General features: G+C 37.2%; 1 protein-coding gene across 4 annotated transcripts in view; it reads right to left on the reverse strand.

Annotated features, from left to right (window-relative positions):
• Positions 1 to 17,560, reverse strand: part of LOC131045319 (nuclear pore complex protein NUP54) — a 73,539-nt gene that overhangs the window by 3,710 nt on the left and 52,269 nt on the right. The window contains exon 9 of one of the 4 annotated variants that reach the window (XM_059209545.1): positions 1,567 to 1,812. The exons of the other annotated variants lie outside the window; for them this stretch is intronic. Within the exon in view, the coding sequence (XP_059065528.1) occupies positions 1,582 to 1,812 (231 nt within the window). The 3' untranslated portion in view covers positions 1,567 to 1,581. Of the gene's footprint in view, positions 1 to 1,566; positions 1,813 to 17,560 lie in introns of those variants that run through there. 4 annotated transcript variants of the gene reach the window in all.

Here is a 17,560-nt window from a genome sequence, read left to right on the forward strand (position 1 = left end):
GTTGATATGAACAGGACTTTCAAATGTTTACAGATTGTTTGTAAATTCTTAACAAATTCTATCCAAGATTGTGAACAGAACTTGAAGGTGTTGATAAGATTTATCAAAAGGTTGTCAGCATTATGATATATGAATCAGACAAGAATATTTGAAGAATGATGTTATTCAGTTTGTAGCATTTTTACTTGTACATCTTCATGATTGTAAAGTTAAAGTTGCAGATTGTAAATCAGTAAACAGTAAACACTTGTTTTGTGACATTCTTTGGTCGGTGCCAAGAATGCTGAGTTGGTGCTCTTAAGAAAGGAGTTAGGTGACTCCTTAGGGATGTGTTGACGTGTATTTTGTACACTATCAAACACAGAATAAAATACCCAAGGGTACCTTATCCTCTCTTGAGTAAAGCCTCTGAATGCTGAAAATATCGCGAAAAAGGATCAATCAGGATGACTTCAAGGTTCTTGTATGTAGGATCTCCACGTGTAGATAAGCTCTCTGTGGTATGATGTGATTTGCTGGAATCACAAGGGGACTTACATTTGATGATTGAACGTCTGATCTGCTTTGAATATTGCTGGAACACAAGCTCTTACTAGCTTTGATTTGAAAAAAGGAAAAAAGACGAGGGCGAGGAAAGGATCTAATCCTAACACTAAGAATGTAAGAGCAATGAATGATCTTTGATGGAAGTCTTGTTTTGACATCCCAGGACCATCTCCACAAGGTTAGTGCGATCTTCAAAGGAAAGCTTTATGATGTTCAAATCATCACTGCACGCATAGACACCATCAGGCTGATGCATATCAATGAAGAAGCGACAATTGAAGTTAAGCTTAAGCTAAATGATTCCAGTTGACTACGCAAGGCAAGTCTGCAATCAACAAACTGCTAGTAGTATGGATATACGAATTTCACCATCAATCAAACACATTTCTTCCACTCATCTAATAACACGAAATCAAATATGAGAAGTATAAAGACCATGCAAATTGTCGAATCGACCCATAAATTTCACCATTTCTTCAATGAAGTTACAAGTCTTTTACAACAACATCTTGGCAACAATCTTTGCCTTCTCTCTCTACTCTACTCTAATTGCTATTCTATCAACTAATTATTCACCTTCTAACTACTCTCTAATCGCTAACTCCTTTCTAACTGCTTTCTATCTATTGCCTTTACAAATGAAATGCCAGGGCTTATATAGTGCCCTCAATACAATTCGATGGCTGAGATCAATTTGAGATCAATGGCCAAGATTCAATAATGAAAACCCTAATTAGAGTTTGTTACAACCATTACATAACATTTAATGCTCGACCAATGAAATAATTGTATTAATTGGACACATGTCCTCTCTGGAAAATTCAACCAATGGATAGCTGGGGTAGGTACATCGAAGTTTGTGCCACCTCCCATGAGTTAGGTACATTGAATCTGGACATGCTAAGGTGGACCAATCCGACTGGAGAAGTGATGACTGGGATGCCACCTCGTCTGACACTTGTAACTTGGTAGATATTCAACTTGATGTTGTTGAGAAGCTAGCTTTAATTTATTCATCTGGAACTATCTACTTCTTCAACGAACCCTTTGCTCTGACTTCTTGTGTCCTTGATTTGTAGGATGATGATGTACCTCGCCTTGTAATGTTGGATTGGAAGAAGTCGCCCTTGTTGATGTTTGATCGAAGAAAGCCATCCTTGTCGATGCTAGACTGGAGGAGGTCGCCCTTGTCCTTGCTTGATCTTCTTGGAGGAGACCGTCCTTGATCTGGCTTGATTTTACAACTTCGGGATCTCCATTTGATGCCTACACAAAATATTAAAGTTAGTCTTTTGAGCATCAAACCTCAAAGCATGAAATTTAAGACCTTTCAAAGGTAAAACTTAAGATATTAATTTGGAAAAAGTCATGATAAATCAAGAACTACACATTTTCAAATTAATAATGAATGGAATTTGGATCTTCAAGACTTAGACTTTACAAAATTGCAATGGGATCACAATAAGTCTTGAATAAGAACTTCAAAAATGATTTTTCATACCTCCTCCTTTGAGTGCTTAACTACAAAACCTTAAAAAAAATGATGAGAGAAGACCGGATTTTGATGGACAAGCTTAGATTATAGTCCTCCCTTGGATGAAGTATGCCTCCTCTAGCCTTCAAAAGAGCTTCACCTTCCACTACCTTCTCCAAAAATCTGGAAATTCGCCTTCAAATACCTTCAAAACATCTGGAAATTATCCTCCCATCTAGCAAGAAATTCGCCTCTCCAATAGCCTTCAATTAGCTCTCCAAATTCGCACTTGAAAGGATGATTGAATGATTTGAATTGTGAAAAAACACCTCCAATATATAGAGCGCTCACCTTCCACTTACCCATGAGGCCCACCTAGCAAATAAGCCTTAAAATAAAATATAAAAAATACTAAGAAGAAGGCCGACTTGATAAATGAAGACGAAATAATGCCTTGAGCGCTCCATTTTTAATTTTAATTTCCAAAAATTAATTTTAAATGCCTTTATAATAAAAATTCAATTTTCTAAGGCTCAAAATTAATTTATTAAATGCCAATTTAATTAAATTTTTCAAATATTTCGAAGTTGATGATTTTGGCATATAATGCGATTTGGAGGATGTTAATGTTGGGATATGGCAAAAAATAATGAATGCCAATGACTTCGCTCTGGTCCCTTGGAGAGGGACAGGAGCACTTTTCTCAATCCAGGCCTTGCATTCCTCATTTTCACATTCAAAACTTCATCTAGGCATTTTTTAATGTGATTTTGATTGGAGTCTTGAGTTTTATTCACTTGATCTTTAGAAGGGACGTGCCTTATGACATTTTTGCCCTGGACCCTGGGTGAGGGACAGGAGCGCTTTTTCACTTTCGTCCTCAATCCTTCATCTTTCATTTGTCGATTCTCTTTGTGGAGTAAGCAATGATCTCTTTCACTTGTTCCATACATGCTTAACTTGTTTTAGCAAGGCAAAATAAGCTCTTCCAAGATTTTCGCCCTGGTCCTCCAGTGAAGGACAGGAGCGCTTTTTCATTTTTAGGCTAGGATTCTCAAATTTTGAAGTCAAATCATTGTTCACCATGCTTTAGAAGATCCTTCCTATCTCGCACAACCTTGCCTTAGCATAATCTCGGAGGGAAATTGCTGATTTTATAAAAATTGCCCTGGTCCTTTAGTGAGGGACAGAAGCACTTTTGAGTCCTTGTGCAAATTCTTGATCACATTAATCTTCAAATTACCCTCAAGGCATAGAACATCATTCCCCACTCCTTCTTGAGTCCTGGAAACAAAAATAGCATTTCAAAATGTAAGGCAAATGGGCATATTTGGAAATTTCGCCCTGGTCTCTTGGAGAGGGACAGGAGCACTTTTGCCAATTGTCATCAAATTTTGCAAATCTTGCATCTCAATTCCACTTCGAAGCTTTTTAAACCTCATTTCAAACTTATGTCAAGGCTTAGATTTGTCCAAACTTGAAGAGAAAGGGTGGATATTAGTTTTTTCTCCCTGGTCCCTTGGAGAGGGACGGGAGCACTTTTTCGATTTCAAGCTTATGCGTCCTTTGCTAGGCTTCCAAATTATCTTCAACGGGCTAATCATGTCCTCTTCCATTCATTTCGATCATAACACTTGCCTTGTCTTTGCAAGAAATTTACACCTTTTAGAAAATCGCTCTAGACCCTTGGAGAGGGACAGGAGCACTTTTTTGGAAAATCGCTCTGGACCCTTGGAGAGGGACTGGAGTACTTTTTACATCTTGGCATACTTCTTTGTTCTTTAAACCTCTCAATTGCGTCTAAGGCATAAAACATCATTCGTCCTTCCCATCCAAGTCAAGTTTTGCCATAAAATATCAAACAAAGAGGAGAAACTTGAAAAAGCGCCATGGTCCTTCAGTGAGGGACAAGAGCACTTTTTGTCATTTGGGTTGATTTACTCCTTTGTGGACCACTTAAATTATATTCGATGGATAAATCATGCTTCCCTTGACCTCTTCAAATCGTAAAATTGTCTTGATCCTACAAAAACAGTGCAAATTTGAAAATCAAGCTTCGGTCCTTCAGTGAGGGACAGGAGCACTTTTTGCCTTCTAAGCCAAATTGTTTCACTTTTCATCTCGAAATTCCTTTGTTGGGGAAGATTTCACCTTACTTCACGCTATGAATAAGAGTTAATGTCCAAAAAAGGTCTAAAATTGTGCATATAAAGAAAAGTGCTCTGGTCCTTCAGTGAGGGACAGGAGCACTTTTTACCTTCTAGGCAAAAACTTCATCATTTCATCGTTTTTAATCAAGTCTGAATGCTTTATCATGTTCATTTCATCCTCCACCATGCCCTTGATGTCTCAATTTAGCCAAACAAGGTCAGGAATGACTTAAATAAGTCTTTTCGCCCTGGACCCTTGGTGAGGGACAGGAGCGCTTCGCCTTGGTCCCTTGGAGAGGGACGGGAGCGAAATGCGCTCTGGATCCTCAGTGAAGGACAGGAGCAAAATTTGACTTTTTGAACTCTCTATCAGGATAATTTTTATGGAATATAACATTTAAGTATAAGTGAAAGGAAATGTCACTTATACTTTAAGTTATATTCCATATATACTTTCAGGATGTTTGAGAGTGGTTTCAGACCTCCAGGAGTTATATTACAAAATCTAGTTTTTTGAGGTTTTCAGTTTCCAGACTTAGTCAAATTTCAAGATCAGGACTTTCAGACTTAGCCAAAATTTCAAGATCAGGACATCACCTAAGCCGGACTTGCTATCCATGTGATCCCCTTGGCGACACTCAAAATGCAAAGGCTAACGGACAAAACCCTAAAAAACCTAGAAAACAAACCCTAAAAAGCAAAAAAGCAGGGGTCCCCATTTGCAATGGGGCGATGTGTGAAAACGTCACAAAAGGATGGTGCCCTTAAAGTGTTGTAAACAGTTCGATTTGTGAGGCTGGATTAGGACAGTAGATCCTAGCAGCATTTCTCACCGTGGTTTTGCCATCTTGGGTTCCCACGTAATTTCTCGTGCATTGGTTTCTTTGTATGGGTGTATCTTTCAGACTCTAGTTTGGTGCTTTCATTTCAAAATTAAGTTTATAAACTTTGAATAAGTTTTACAAAAGGATTAATTGGATAAGGTTTTAAAGTTTTATTTACTGCTGATTCACCCTCCCTCCGCCCACCCCTCTCAATAGTAAACCTGTGTTCTATAGTATATACATATGTACATATATGCATATCCATATATGTACATATATATACATACATATGTATACGTCTGTGTGTGTGTGTGCGTGCACGTGTGTGTGCGTGTCATTTCTACAAGTTCAAGATCAAACACAACATTACAACTGGTAACAACTTAACAACAATATAACAGAAATATATTCTATAAAGCTGTCACTAATACGAGTGTTGTGTGTGTATCACAAATTCAATATCAAGATCAAACACAACATTATGACTGTTAACAACTTAACAACAGTATAACAGAAATATATTGTATAACAGCTGTATATTGTATAGAGCTGTCGTTAATACGAGTAGAATTTAGCAGCACAATGGGATGTAGAGCATGAGGAGCTAACACAAATTGATGAGGATCAGGCTACACGTATAGGGCTGGTCAAAGTCAGATTACAAGAACAAGATGAGTCAAGCAAATCCAGCAATGAGTATGTTACACTGTCACAGCATTTTGACCAGACAATGAGTTATATTAGCCCTTTATTTGTGAGTTACTTTGTACATTGTGTCTTTAAATTCATGAATAATATATATATCATACTCCAAGTACTTGTCATTGATCACTGGATGAATTGACTGTCAATTTGTCAAACTTGCATAAATGATCAATTGCATCCTCCTTTATTGTTTTTTGTAATTATTTTTTCAAATATTATTTTTTGCATAATTTTTTAATATTTGGTAAGGCCGACCTATGTTAGCTCCTGCCTTGTCCCGGTCATGTGTTAACGCTTAACATAGAGTATGATTTAGGACTTGGTCGATAAGCATTTGAAGGACTGTCTATGTCTGGTGTTCAAGCAATGTTACAATTGTGAGTATATGCTTGTATCAGTGGCATATGTTATTTTTTCTTGTCTGAACCTCTGTGACTTATTCAGCTGCATTGTTTTGGTTAGTATATGCTGACAGTGAGTTATTTTATTGGTTCAACATCATGAGTTGATGCAATCGCAAGATATGCATGTGTAACTTGCTTAATTTCATATTCTCATGGGTTATTATTATGCAGCTTCAGCTATTATATTGTGCAGATGCACTTGATGTTTAAAATGAGTGTGTAGGCACCTGTTAGACCAACGGTGATTAATTTAGAGACAATCAATTTGGGCATGTTTGCTTGTATAACTTGTCCTATTAGATTTTGAATGAGGATGTTTCCTATGTTAAACCAGTAAACCAATTATCTGAATCACTTAAAATTCTAGATTTCCCTGATTGTGTCTAATCCATAAAGAGAGGGTTCTACTTGTGCGTTGACCTTAACTATGTATTTTGCTTTTTAGACATTTACTTTCAAAAATCATTTAATAGCTTTCAAAATTATTAAATGCGATAGATAATGAATTGGGGGGGTGTTTTGATTATTCATACTAATTTTTCATGCTTGAGAAAACATCAAAATTGCATTTTAGTTGTAAAATAAAATGGGTTATATGCATATATTGTTTGGGTATGTTTTTGACTAGTTAAAAGGGTAAAATTGATTAAGTTGCCTGATACAGAGGTGTGTTTATAATATCTCATGTTTGAAAATGAATATTAACCCTTTTGTTGTTAAATAGCTTGCTATTTGGAAATGGGAAAAAATGTTGATTCAAAAATAGGTTTTTGGTATATATGAGGAAAGGGCAAAAGAAATGTGAGATCTTTTTATTTTTCGTTTTTGTTTAGAATGAAAAGTGGATAACAAAGAAGACAAGGAATTTGGCCACTTTTGCATTCAAAACCTAGAAGCTGAATTTTACAAAAGAATCTTGGATTGCTAAAAGATTGTTTGGTGTGAGAGGTTTGATTAGAACAACAACAAACTTCCTTGCATCCTGTTGCTCATCTATTTACAACTATCATTAAGAAAAGAAATTGAAAAAATTAGCAATCTTGTGTGCAATGGGTTTGTTGTGTGCTTTAGATTGTGCCAAAGGAGAGCATCCTTTGTGGCCATTTTATTTTAAATTGCATAAAGGAATGGAGGAGAACTGGAAGTCATTAAAATTTGAACTTAGGGCTTCATAGAAAATTGTCCAAAACCATGAAAAGAGATGAATAGAATGCTTCTCTTATCTCCTTGATTGATTTAGGATGCTTTATAACTTTGATTTTGCAAGTTTGAGAATTCTGATTGAAAAGCTTCCAAGGACTCCATTAATGGAACTCAAGGAATTCCAATGGTTCGGGTAAATAGTAATAGTTTCTTTTTTAAAATTTAAATCTTTACATAGAATTATATTTTGTGGAGATATAATTAATGAGATGGATTTGAGTCGATCTATGATTAAGATGCATTTATGGAAGAGGATATTGTGCATTCCTTTCGTTTTGACTCAAGGGTTTGTGGAGTCTTTATAAAAATGCTTGTTGTATGTAAAAAATTGCCTTATAATCCATATTGAATGATTGGGAGTGCTTACATAATGCATTGTGCAAATTTTTGAAAATGTGTGATGTTGGTTGAAAATTTTGTACACTTGGGGAAATATACAAAATTATGGTTTCAACCACAGTGTGTGAGTAGAACTCTCCTAATCAAAGGAAGGCTCCCCCTATCTATCTAATACTAAAACTAAATAGGATGGAACAGCAGTTTTTCTTCTTTTTTCAAGAAAGCCAATATTTTTTTCTCTCCACAAAAAAGTGATAAGAATTTAACATAAAACAGCAGTAACAACTTTTTGAAATGAAATGAGAGAAAGAAAATGAAGTTTCCTGAAAGCTCAAAGACTTCCATCACTTCCTTCGGGACGGGACAGCAATATCAAGCTCAAAGTCTTGAATAGGTGAAGTCCTATCTACCCTTTTCTATTCTAATGATGTCAAGAACAAATAATGACAATACAAAGTCTGAAATAACTTATTTCTTTCTACACAAGACAACAAGAACTAGTGTGAGCTCAAAGTTTCACAGCTTTTTCTTATTATAAAATCTACTTCTAATCTCTCTCAAGAACGAGTGTAAACACAAAGTCTTACAACTTTTCTCAATAAAATTTCTATTCTAACTAAATTAATCTCCAATACTTGTAGCACAAAGTCTGCAAATCAAATTTGATTAAGCCCTTTAAGAAACACTTGCAAGAAAGACAATATTGAACACAAACTCAAGAATGTAGCACAAAGTCTCAACACTTGAGTAATTTTCTTCTATTCCTTTCAATTCTTCAATTTACACATAAAAGCTCAAAGACTTTTTTGCTGCAAATTTGGCAAAGTTTTTGCTTGCTTTCCAAAAGATAAAGATTACAATAGACTCCCTCAAGTATTTATAGGGGAGGAGTCATGAAAAAAAGGTGGGAGGATCCTAACTAACTTGAGAAATTCTCTCAACCACCAAGACTTATTCAATAACTAACTATGACTTATTCAAAGTTACAAGTCCTATTCTAAATTGACTTGTTACTCATCTGCTTGTAATTACAAAAGTGCAAGTAATGACTTGACTTGCAATTTACAAAATGTTTTTACAAGTAAACATGTTAAAAGAAAAACTACAACTAAGAGATTACAATTCTGAAAAATGCAACTAAGTGTTGAAAAACACTTAAATTGCAGCATGTGAAGACATGAATCCTTCGAACTTTTGGATGATCATTTGCAGCTCATCAGGATTCGGTTCATGGGTATTCTTTGCCACGATCATGGTTTTCACAATAACATCTCTACAACGAAGGATTGTGGCATTATTCTTCTCAAAGGAAGACTAAATTTCTTGCAAGAAGACTTGATAGGCAACCAAGGCTTGAATAGATGTAACTGAAAATGGTTCACTCTTCCACTCATGATGAATCTTCAACTGTAGATCTGAGAGAACCCTTTCTTCTGCCAATAATTCCCCATTATGATCCATGATGTTGCAAGAAGCTTTCTCACAACGAGAAATCATATCCTGAACTACTTCCAATCGAAGTCTCATGATATCATCAATGTCTTCAACAAGTGACTTGAGAACAAGAGCTTCGTTCTCCAAGAGCTCCTGATATTCTAGATACACAACTCTCGAAGGAATAACCTAATGTTCTAGAAGAACAGTCAACTTTTGTTGAGGAATTTTGAGCCAAATAGTTAAGTTATCTTCCACCTTTTCCAAGTTTTGTTTGAAAGTATTAGAAACTTGGTTCAATTGTTCTTCAATGGTCTTCAATTTGACCATCATTTGAGAAACCTCCCTCAAAACTTGTGAACATAAATCATGAAGTTGATCTACCCAAGATTCCAATGCTTGTACCTTTTGAGCAGCTCTCTCAACTCCCTGAATTGATTCTTGTGAACCTGAAGAACTTGAAGGATTACTCCCTTCACCAGCAGGTTTTGTGATTTTATGAATAACTGCAACAAGTTGCCTATTCTCCCCTTCTATCTTGTCTTTCTTTGCTAGAAGTTCATTATACCATTGTACTAGTGAAGCTACGGATTGTTGGGCATCATGCTTGACCACTTCATGCATTTGCTTACCCAATTCTATCCTTGTGAGCCTGTAATCAGCAGCTTGCATTTCGTCATGTGGCTTATCTACAAGGGGCTCAACAATTTCTGCCACTTTCATCTTGTTACTGTCAACTGTTACCCTTGAGATCGTCTTGGCTCTTTTAGCAACCTTGGGCCTAGATTGCTTAAGCTGCTGATAATCAAAGACATCAGGAGAAATTTTCTGCTTCTTCCTCTTGGGAGTGAAAGAACTAAGCCATGGAGGTAAAACCATTAGTTCTCCTTCAGTAGCAACTAAAAGCAAAGGAGAAGCAATTTATGTTTGAACAGTCGTGGTCATCCTGAGGGAAGTATCTGTCTGGATGGCAACCATGGCTTGTTCGATAACCAAAGGGCGTGAAGATTGTTTCATAAACTCATCAAAGCTGGAAGTAGAGGTATCAATATCTGACAAATGAATACATGCAGGAGTATCCTCGAAGATTTCCAGCAAACTCTCTTGTTGATGATCAAGAGGTGGCTCAACTACTGAAAGGGGAATGACATTCTAAGGGGAGTCATCTGCTACTGTGTCAGGAGGAGATAGAGGCAGCTCCATGGAAACTGAGGGAATCTCATGAGGTGACTCCGAAGCTAGTGACTTAGGAGCATCATCTGATTGTTGTCCTTCCTCCGGATCATCAGGATCAATCACATGAATGTGAATCTGGGACTTTTCTTTCCCACGAACTATCGCCTCTTAGGAGGGAGCACCATTGCCCGACTAACCCGCAATTTGATCCTCGTGCCTGAAGATGATGCGCCTTCCTTGTTGTCAATCTGAATCTCAGACTTACGTCCAAGAGACCCCGTAGAATCATCTTCTTTTCCAACCTTGATCTTGATGAGCCTAACACCGTTACCTTTGAGCCAAGTGTTGGTGTTAGCTAAGATGGGCTGAAATCTCTCAAGAATGGAAGTGCATTCTTTGTGTGACCACTGAATTAAAGGAAATGGGGCTTCATCAACCCTCTATGAGACGTACTCTGGATCAAGCACATTCCCATCATCAATCATCCCTTGCGGAATGTTCACCAGGTTCAAATCAATAACCTGCTCAAGGGTGAGCCTGCAATAATCCATCTTAAGAACCTCCTTTTCTGTACGGAGATCCACCCAGATATCTTCTATGTGATGCACATGTATGAAGGACTTTTTGATTTTCTCCTTCATACCTCGGTAGTCAAAATCTGCCCTTGACTTAAACCTTTTGAGTTTTATCTCCTGCATCTCGGTCTCCATAACTTTGGCTTCGGTGGATGTGATGAGGGAGTACTGGCCAATCTTCAATGGGTTAGTTGTAGAAATCCCCATTCCAACCTTATGTTTGACAGATTGATGTGCATGAACTGCCATGATTTGTCTTCCCAACTCCATGAGAATAATCTTATCAGTTGAGTATCTAGGGAGCATGTATGGCTGCCCACTGTAACATCCAACTCTCATATAAGTGAAAGTCGGGAATTGAAGGAACAAGCAATCATATTCATTCATTCTTTCCCATGCCTCATCTGATATTATTCTATTCTTTAGAGTCTTGTCAAACTGACACATGAAATAACCAAAGAATGCATCCTGAACCCTTCTGAAATGTAACATGTTGGGTCTCAAGGGCAGCTGATCGTAGTACTCCCACACTGGTATAAGCGAGCGATCACCCTTGGTAGAAAGACCAGGGAAATGTCTAAGTGACGCTGCCAAATACACTACGTATGAGTTCATGTAAAATGTCATACTGGTAGGGACTGCTGCAAGTTGTTCACACAAAGCGTCACTAATAATTTCTCCCCGTAAGATGTGATGGGACTGCCTTATGAACATGATAAACTGATACATCCAAGGCTCAAAAAGATTAGAATGCTCAAGACCTAACATTCTGCTAAGGAGAGTAATGGTCTCCAATTTCCCACTTGAAGTCACAATGGTACAACTTAGCCCAGCTTGTGAAAGCGGCCCGTGGCTCATGGATCCATCTGTTAATGTGACATTTGCAGTCCTTTTCCCTCTTGACATAGTACTCAGCTGCACTATCCTTGGAAATCTCCATATACACAAGTGTTGACGGTATTCTGAAGACTTTCTCAATAGTATCCGCATCAAGGCGGATTATTGCCTCCCCATCATCATTTCTAATGGTTCTTGTCTCCTTGTTTTAATGGTGAGCGCAAGCAAGAACAAATTCAGGTTCTAGGGCAGCCACCAGAAAAGAAGATGCATGATGAATGTGGCCGTCCAACAAACGTTGCATATTACTATCCTGCGGATCCTCCACCCTTTTGATGAATTTTGTCATGTCAACATGCCCAATTTTTGTATCCTTGATATGATCCATAGGGGAGGAAACATGTGTAGGAGAAACCTCATTCTGGTATTTGTCATATTTATATTTCATCTTCTTTGGAACGGAAGATGACGGCAAATTTGGCATTGAAGAACAACCTGGTATGCTACAATGAAGACTTGAAAGTGTCAAAGCAACATCAACTGGCATTCTGGTATTTGTCATATTTATATTCCTTCTTCAAATGGCAAAAACTCTAACCCTTGCACTTCACAATTTTGTGAGAGGAAGATGGGAAATAAATGGGGATGCTTGAAACTTGGTTTTTGACCAATTTCGGATCTTGGGGAATGTTTTACAAGTATACAAGTGGGGAAAGACGACGTGCAATCGGACTTTTGAAACCCGAATGCAAGTACACTTGCAAAAAAAAGGAAAATGAAGAAGTGGGTGAAAAATGAGATTTTGACATGTGGGAAATGGCAAGATTGGTATATGTACGGAAAAAGGCAATGAGTATGAAAGAAATGGAAGGATTTTGGAAAGATCACTTTCAACGAAATGGGACGAACCTTTCAACTTGTAATCCAGTTTTAAAAATCCGATTTTGAAAGGATGAGTATTTTCCAACTTAGAAATTTGGAATTTCACCAAAAGATGGTTAAAATTTTCCAGCCAAAGGGGTGGATCAATTATTTTCATCTTACTTGCAATTGGGATTTAAAATCCCGAATGCAAGTAAAGAGGGAAAATAGAGAAAGATAATGCAATTCATGAATTGCTTTGCTAAGGGGAAAATCTCTCTCACAAAACCGTTTTTAGGCAAGAACTATCAAAAATAACACATATACAACTAGAAAGATCAAATAAGTTAAGAAAATAAACAATGCAAGAAAGAAAAAGAAAACAAAATCAAAAGAAATTCTTAACTTGCTTGACCAAGATGCCTCTTCAAGAGATGAAACATTTTTTGAAAGGAAGAATCAACCTCTTAAATAGAAAATGGCACCAAACCCTTGCCACATTTTTTGCAAACTCGGATTTGAAGAATAACAGCAAAAAAGTGTTTCGAAAATGGAAGTAGAAAGGGTCAAATCTTTATGGAGATACCACGTAGGAGAGACCCAAAGCCAATGCCCAAAGATGGAGTGAAATCGTGGCATCGAAACCCCCAAAAGGTGGCACGTGAAAAACGGCTTTGAAGAGGTAAAACGCAATCAATGAAGGATGAAACGGCTACCAAATCAATTGCAACGTGTTCACAAACTCACAAAATCCCCCATGAAACCATATCGCCGCCTTAATCCATGAATCTCTCCACAAAAATTGGCAAGAATTTGTGGCAAAATCGGTTTAGGAGAGGAAAAATGCTTGGCCGGGTTCTTAGCAAGGAATAACAAGTTCAAAAATGCATTCAATCACATGTAATCGGGTTTTAAAAACCCTTTAACAAGTTTAAAATGCCTCACTTTCATTCCTAAGGCAAATCGGGTTTATGAGAGAGAACAAGTCACAATAACTTGTAAGGGGAAAATAAAATCCCCTTGACAAGTTTTAATAACTTAACTTCAAAAAGAACTTGTAATGGGGAAATAAAATTCCCTTTACAAGTGACTTTAAAAAAAAAGACAATAAAACATGTAATAGGGAAATAAAATCCCTATTACAACTAAAATCACTTAAATAGGAACTTTATAAAAGAATTACAAGTTCATTTAACTTTATAATTTTAAAATTAACTTGTAATATATCCAAAAAGTTCCTATTATGACTTAAAAAGCCAAAAAGCATCAAGGGGGAAATAAAAGGCAAGTTACAAGTTCTTTTTACATAAAGTGAACTTGTAACTAACTAAAAATTTCCCTACAAAGACTAAAACAAAGGAAAACATAAAACTTGCAACTTAAAGAAAATTTCCCACCTGCAATCAAGGAGAAAAAACCCGAAATTGAAGGAAAAACATAGCAAATGAAACCAGAATGCGATGAAATTTGAAACGCGGTTTGCGGATGGACTGAGGATTAGTCTAGTCCAAGGGTAAGGCGAAATTATGCCTGGAGAAGCATGCCATAGAGTAAAAATTTTATTTTTTGACAAAAAATTTATGTAATGGTCCATCATTTTTTAAAACAAAAATGAGGACAACATGTAAAAACGTTTCAAAGGACTCCATTAATGGAGGTTTTGGATATTGTGGAGTCCTTATGAAAGTTTGAAATGTGACTTTTTGGAGATTTAGGACTATTCGTATGTATTTATTTGGTAGTGATATGTTAAATGCAATGAAAATTGATGGATTTATGCATGAGGTTTATGTATTAGTGCATTAGTCATATATTTCCCTTCTGAAGATCCAAATGTCCAAATTGGCACTCATAATGCAACTAAAAAGTCACATCATGACAATATTCCATCAACCAGAACTAAAACCCTCTACCCTTTGTTGTCAGATCAAGTTTGTTTACATTGGTGTGTGTATGCATTGCTTGATCTGAATGCATCTTAGTCTTGTTGTGACATTTTCACACATCGCCTCATTGCAAATGGGGACCCCCACTTTTTTGCTTGGTAGCGTAGTTTTAGTTTAGTAGTCTAGCTTGGCAGTAGTTTTGGTGTCTTTAACCTCTTGCTTGTGAGGGAGTGCAATGCCTTTGTTGTCAGGATGTGATCAAGTTAGGCAATCTAGCAACAATCATGTCCCCCTCTAGACTAGTTTGGAGTCTTTGCAACTTCAAGTGCTTAGGTGATAGGTGAGAGTCAAGTGAGGAAGTGGGCATCCTTAGGTTAGAACATAGATGCGAGGAATGATCAAGAGGAGAGAAGATCAATCAACTGAGATGAAATGTTTGATGAGGATCAACCAAGGTCTAAGTGATGATGAAAGAGGAAGAAAACACCAAGTCAACCTTATGTGCAAGTCATTTTACACTTGGTGGAAGCAACGAAGTGATAAACTCAAAGTGCAAGAGATTTTCCTTCACTTGCTCAAATCCACAACCAAGGGATTTTCCTTCACCTACTCAAATCCACGACAATGAGGTGATTTTTCCCTCACTCCCTCAAATCCCCGACCATGATGACTGTTTTCCCTCACTTCCTCAAATCCACAACCTAGATATGATTTTTCCTTGACTTGCTAAATCCACACCTCAAGCATGAAAGATAGCAAGATGGATCCTTGAAGTGAAGATGAGACATTGAACTCGCTCAACCCTTGCTTGGGGTAAATTGAAGGATGATTAACATCATATTGAAGGATAAGTAAATTGATCAACTATGTGCTTGAAGTCAGCAAGCTTGAACAACAAGGAAGATTTTATTCTTAACTAGCTAAAATCTACAGTCTTCCTTGCATCCTTCCCTCACTAGCCAAAATCAACGGCCATCCTCACATTCTTCCTTCACCCCCCAAAATCCACGACCTTCCTTTCAACTTTCCCTTGCTGGCCAAAACCCACAGCATAAGTCAAATTCTTCGCCACACACCCCACCCCCCCCTCAAATCCATGGCCAAGGTAGAATTTTTCTCACCACCCAAAATCCACGGCAGTCATGACATTTTTCCTTGGCTGGTCAAGATCCACGACCAAGAGCAGATCAGACCTATAAAGGATGAAAATCAGACTAGAAACCTCACCATTTCCAGACCTGAAACTTCAGTTTTATTCAAGTGAAAAATGTCATTTCCAGATTTTGATAGGCTTCAAGAAGTGAATTTTGCGAGTATTTTGCATTTTTATTTCCTTAGGGTTTTGTTCACCATCATAATTCAGGGTTCTTTCCTTGTTTTTCCAGGTTTGATGCAAACAAGCGATAGAGGACATGGAGCATGGAATGAAGAGCTTTTCCACCACATGAAAAGGGCAACACTTAAAATATCTAGATTCATACTTCGACATGGCGAACCAAGGAAGGAACATTTCAACGTAGCAAGTGTGAGAATCAACATAAGGAGGAATTTTACAACTATCTTGAATTTCCTATAGAAATCCAAGAATTGTTGCCAGTACAACAAGAGAGTAAACGAAGGCTTCAAGTGAAGGAATTCAGGTCTGATGCAAGATTCAAGGTGAAACCCACAAAGGTGAATTCCCAAGTATAAAGAATGATAAGTAAAAGTAATTAAGACAAGTTAAGAGTATCAAACAAGATTAGAGGGTCAAATTGAGCAATATGATCATCATCATGGGCTTGGAAATGTTGAGTATCAAGAGATATTGCCTGAATCACAAACTCTTCCTTGCGATGATCTACAACATGAGCAAGCTGAGGTGGCGCCTAGTCATCTTCAACCCAATCACATCATTCTAAATCAAGTTGTCCAAATTCAATGCACAACTCATCCAACGAGGAGGACAACTACCACATGTGGAGGCACAAAGCTCAACAAACCTAACCCATTCAAAGGTGGAGGAAGTGACACATGTCACTTCATCAAATATTGTTTATCTTACCTAACCTCTTCTATCATTGGTCAGAACTCAATGAAGCACATGTGTCCTAAAATTGTAATTTTATCATTGGTCAAGCATTAGATGTTATGTCATGGGTGTAAAAAACCCTAATTAGGGTTTCTATATTTTAATATTGGCCATTGACTTGGATTTGATCCGGGCCATTCAATTGCATTGAGACTTGAGAGCACTATATATGGCTCAGGCTCCTCATTTGTAAAGGTTAATAGATAATAGTTACCAACAGAAGACATTAGCAATTAGAGTAGAGTAGGAAGAGAAGGTGGAAATTGTTGCCAAGCATGTAAATAAACATACTTTTCATTGAATTTATGGTGAATAGCGATGTTTCTTCTACATATTGCATAGTTTCTTGTTGTATCCTCATGTCAAATGAAGTTCATTGATTGAGATGGTGTAATGTGTGGATGTTGATAATTCCTTGGTTCATACTATTTGTGGTTGAATGATTTTCAATTACAGTGTGTAGTTAGCCTGAACATCAAGATGTGCTAAGTTCATTTGCGGATATGTTTATTGAAGTTGCACCAGTGTATTGGGTATTTGGATGGACGTTCATGATATGAAAACCTTTCATTTCCCTCAAAAGGTTGCATCAATTTTGTGTAGTTGTTGGCGACATGATGAAGCAAAACTCAATTTAAGGAATATGTCCATCCAAGCATGATCCAATGCTATCACTGATCTTAGGAGTAGATTAGATCTTTCTAAGCCCTCAATCCCTTTAGCCTTTTTTTAAAAGAAAGTAAATTTCCACGTTCCAATACCATTCAAGCAAGAGTTCAAGTATAAACGTAAGTCCCCTTGTGATTCCAGCGATATCACATCAAAGCATTGAGTTTATCAACACGTCAAGACTTGACATTTGAAACGTTGGAGTCACCTCAAGTGATCACTTAGTTCAGAATTTTGGGAGATTTTGTTCAAGAGAGGATAAGATACATTGGTATTTTATTTTGTGTATGAAGTGCATAAAAACACATCAACGAGTCTAATTGGGTGGACCTCAAAAATCCACATGCTTAGGTGGTAGACTAAACACCATTGGTCACAATTGTTGGATTGTTGAGATGCACTTCAA

The sequence above is a fragment of the Cryptomeria japonica genome, chromosome 8, assembly GCF_030272615.1.
Source record: "Cryptomeria japonica chromosome 8, Sugi_1.0, whole genome shotgun sequence".
Taxonomy (NCBI): Eukaryota; Viridiplantae; Streptophyta; class Pinopsida; order Cupressales; family Cupressaceae; genus Cryptomeria; species Cryptomeria japonica.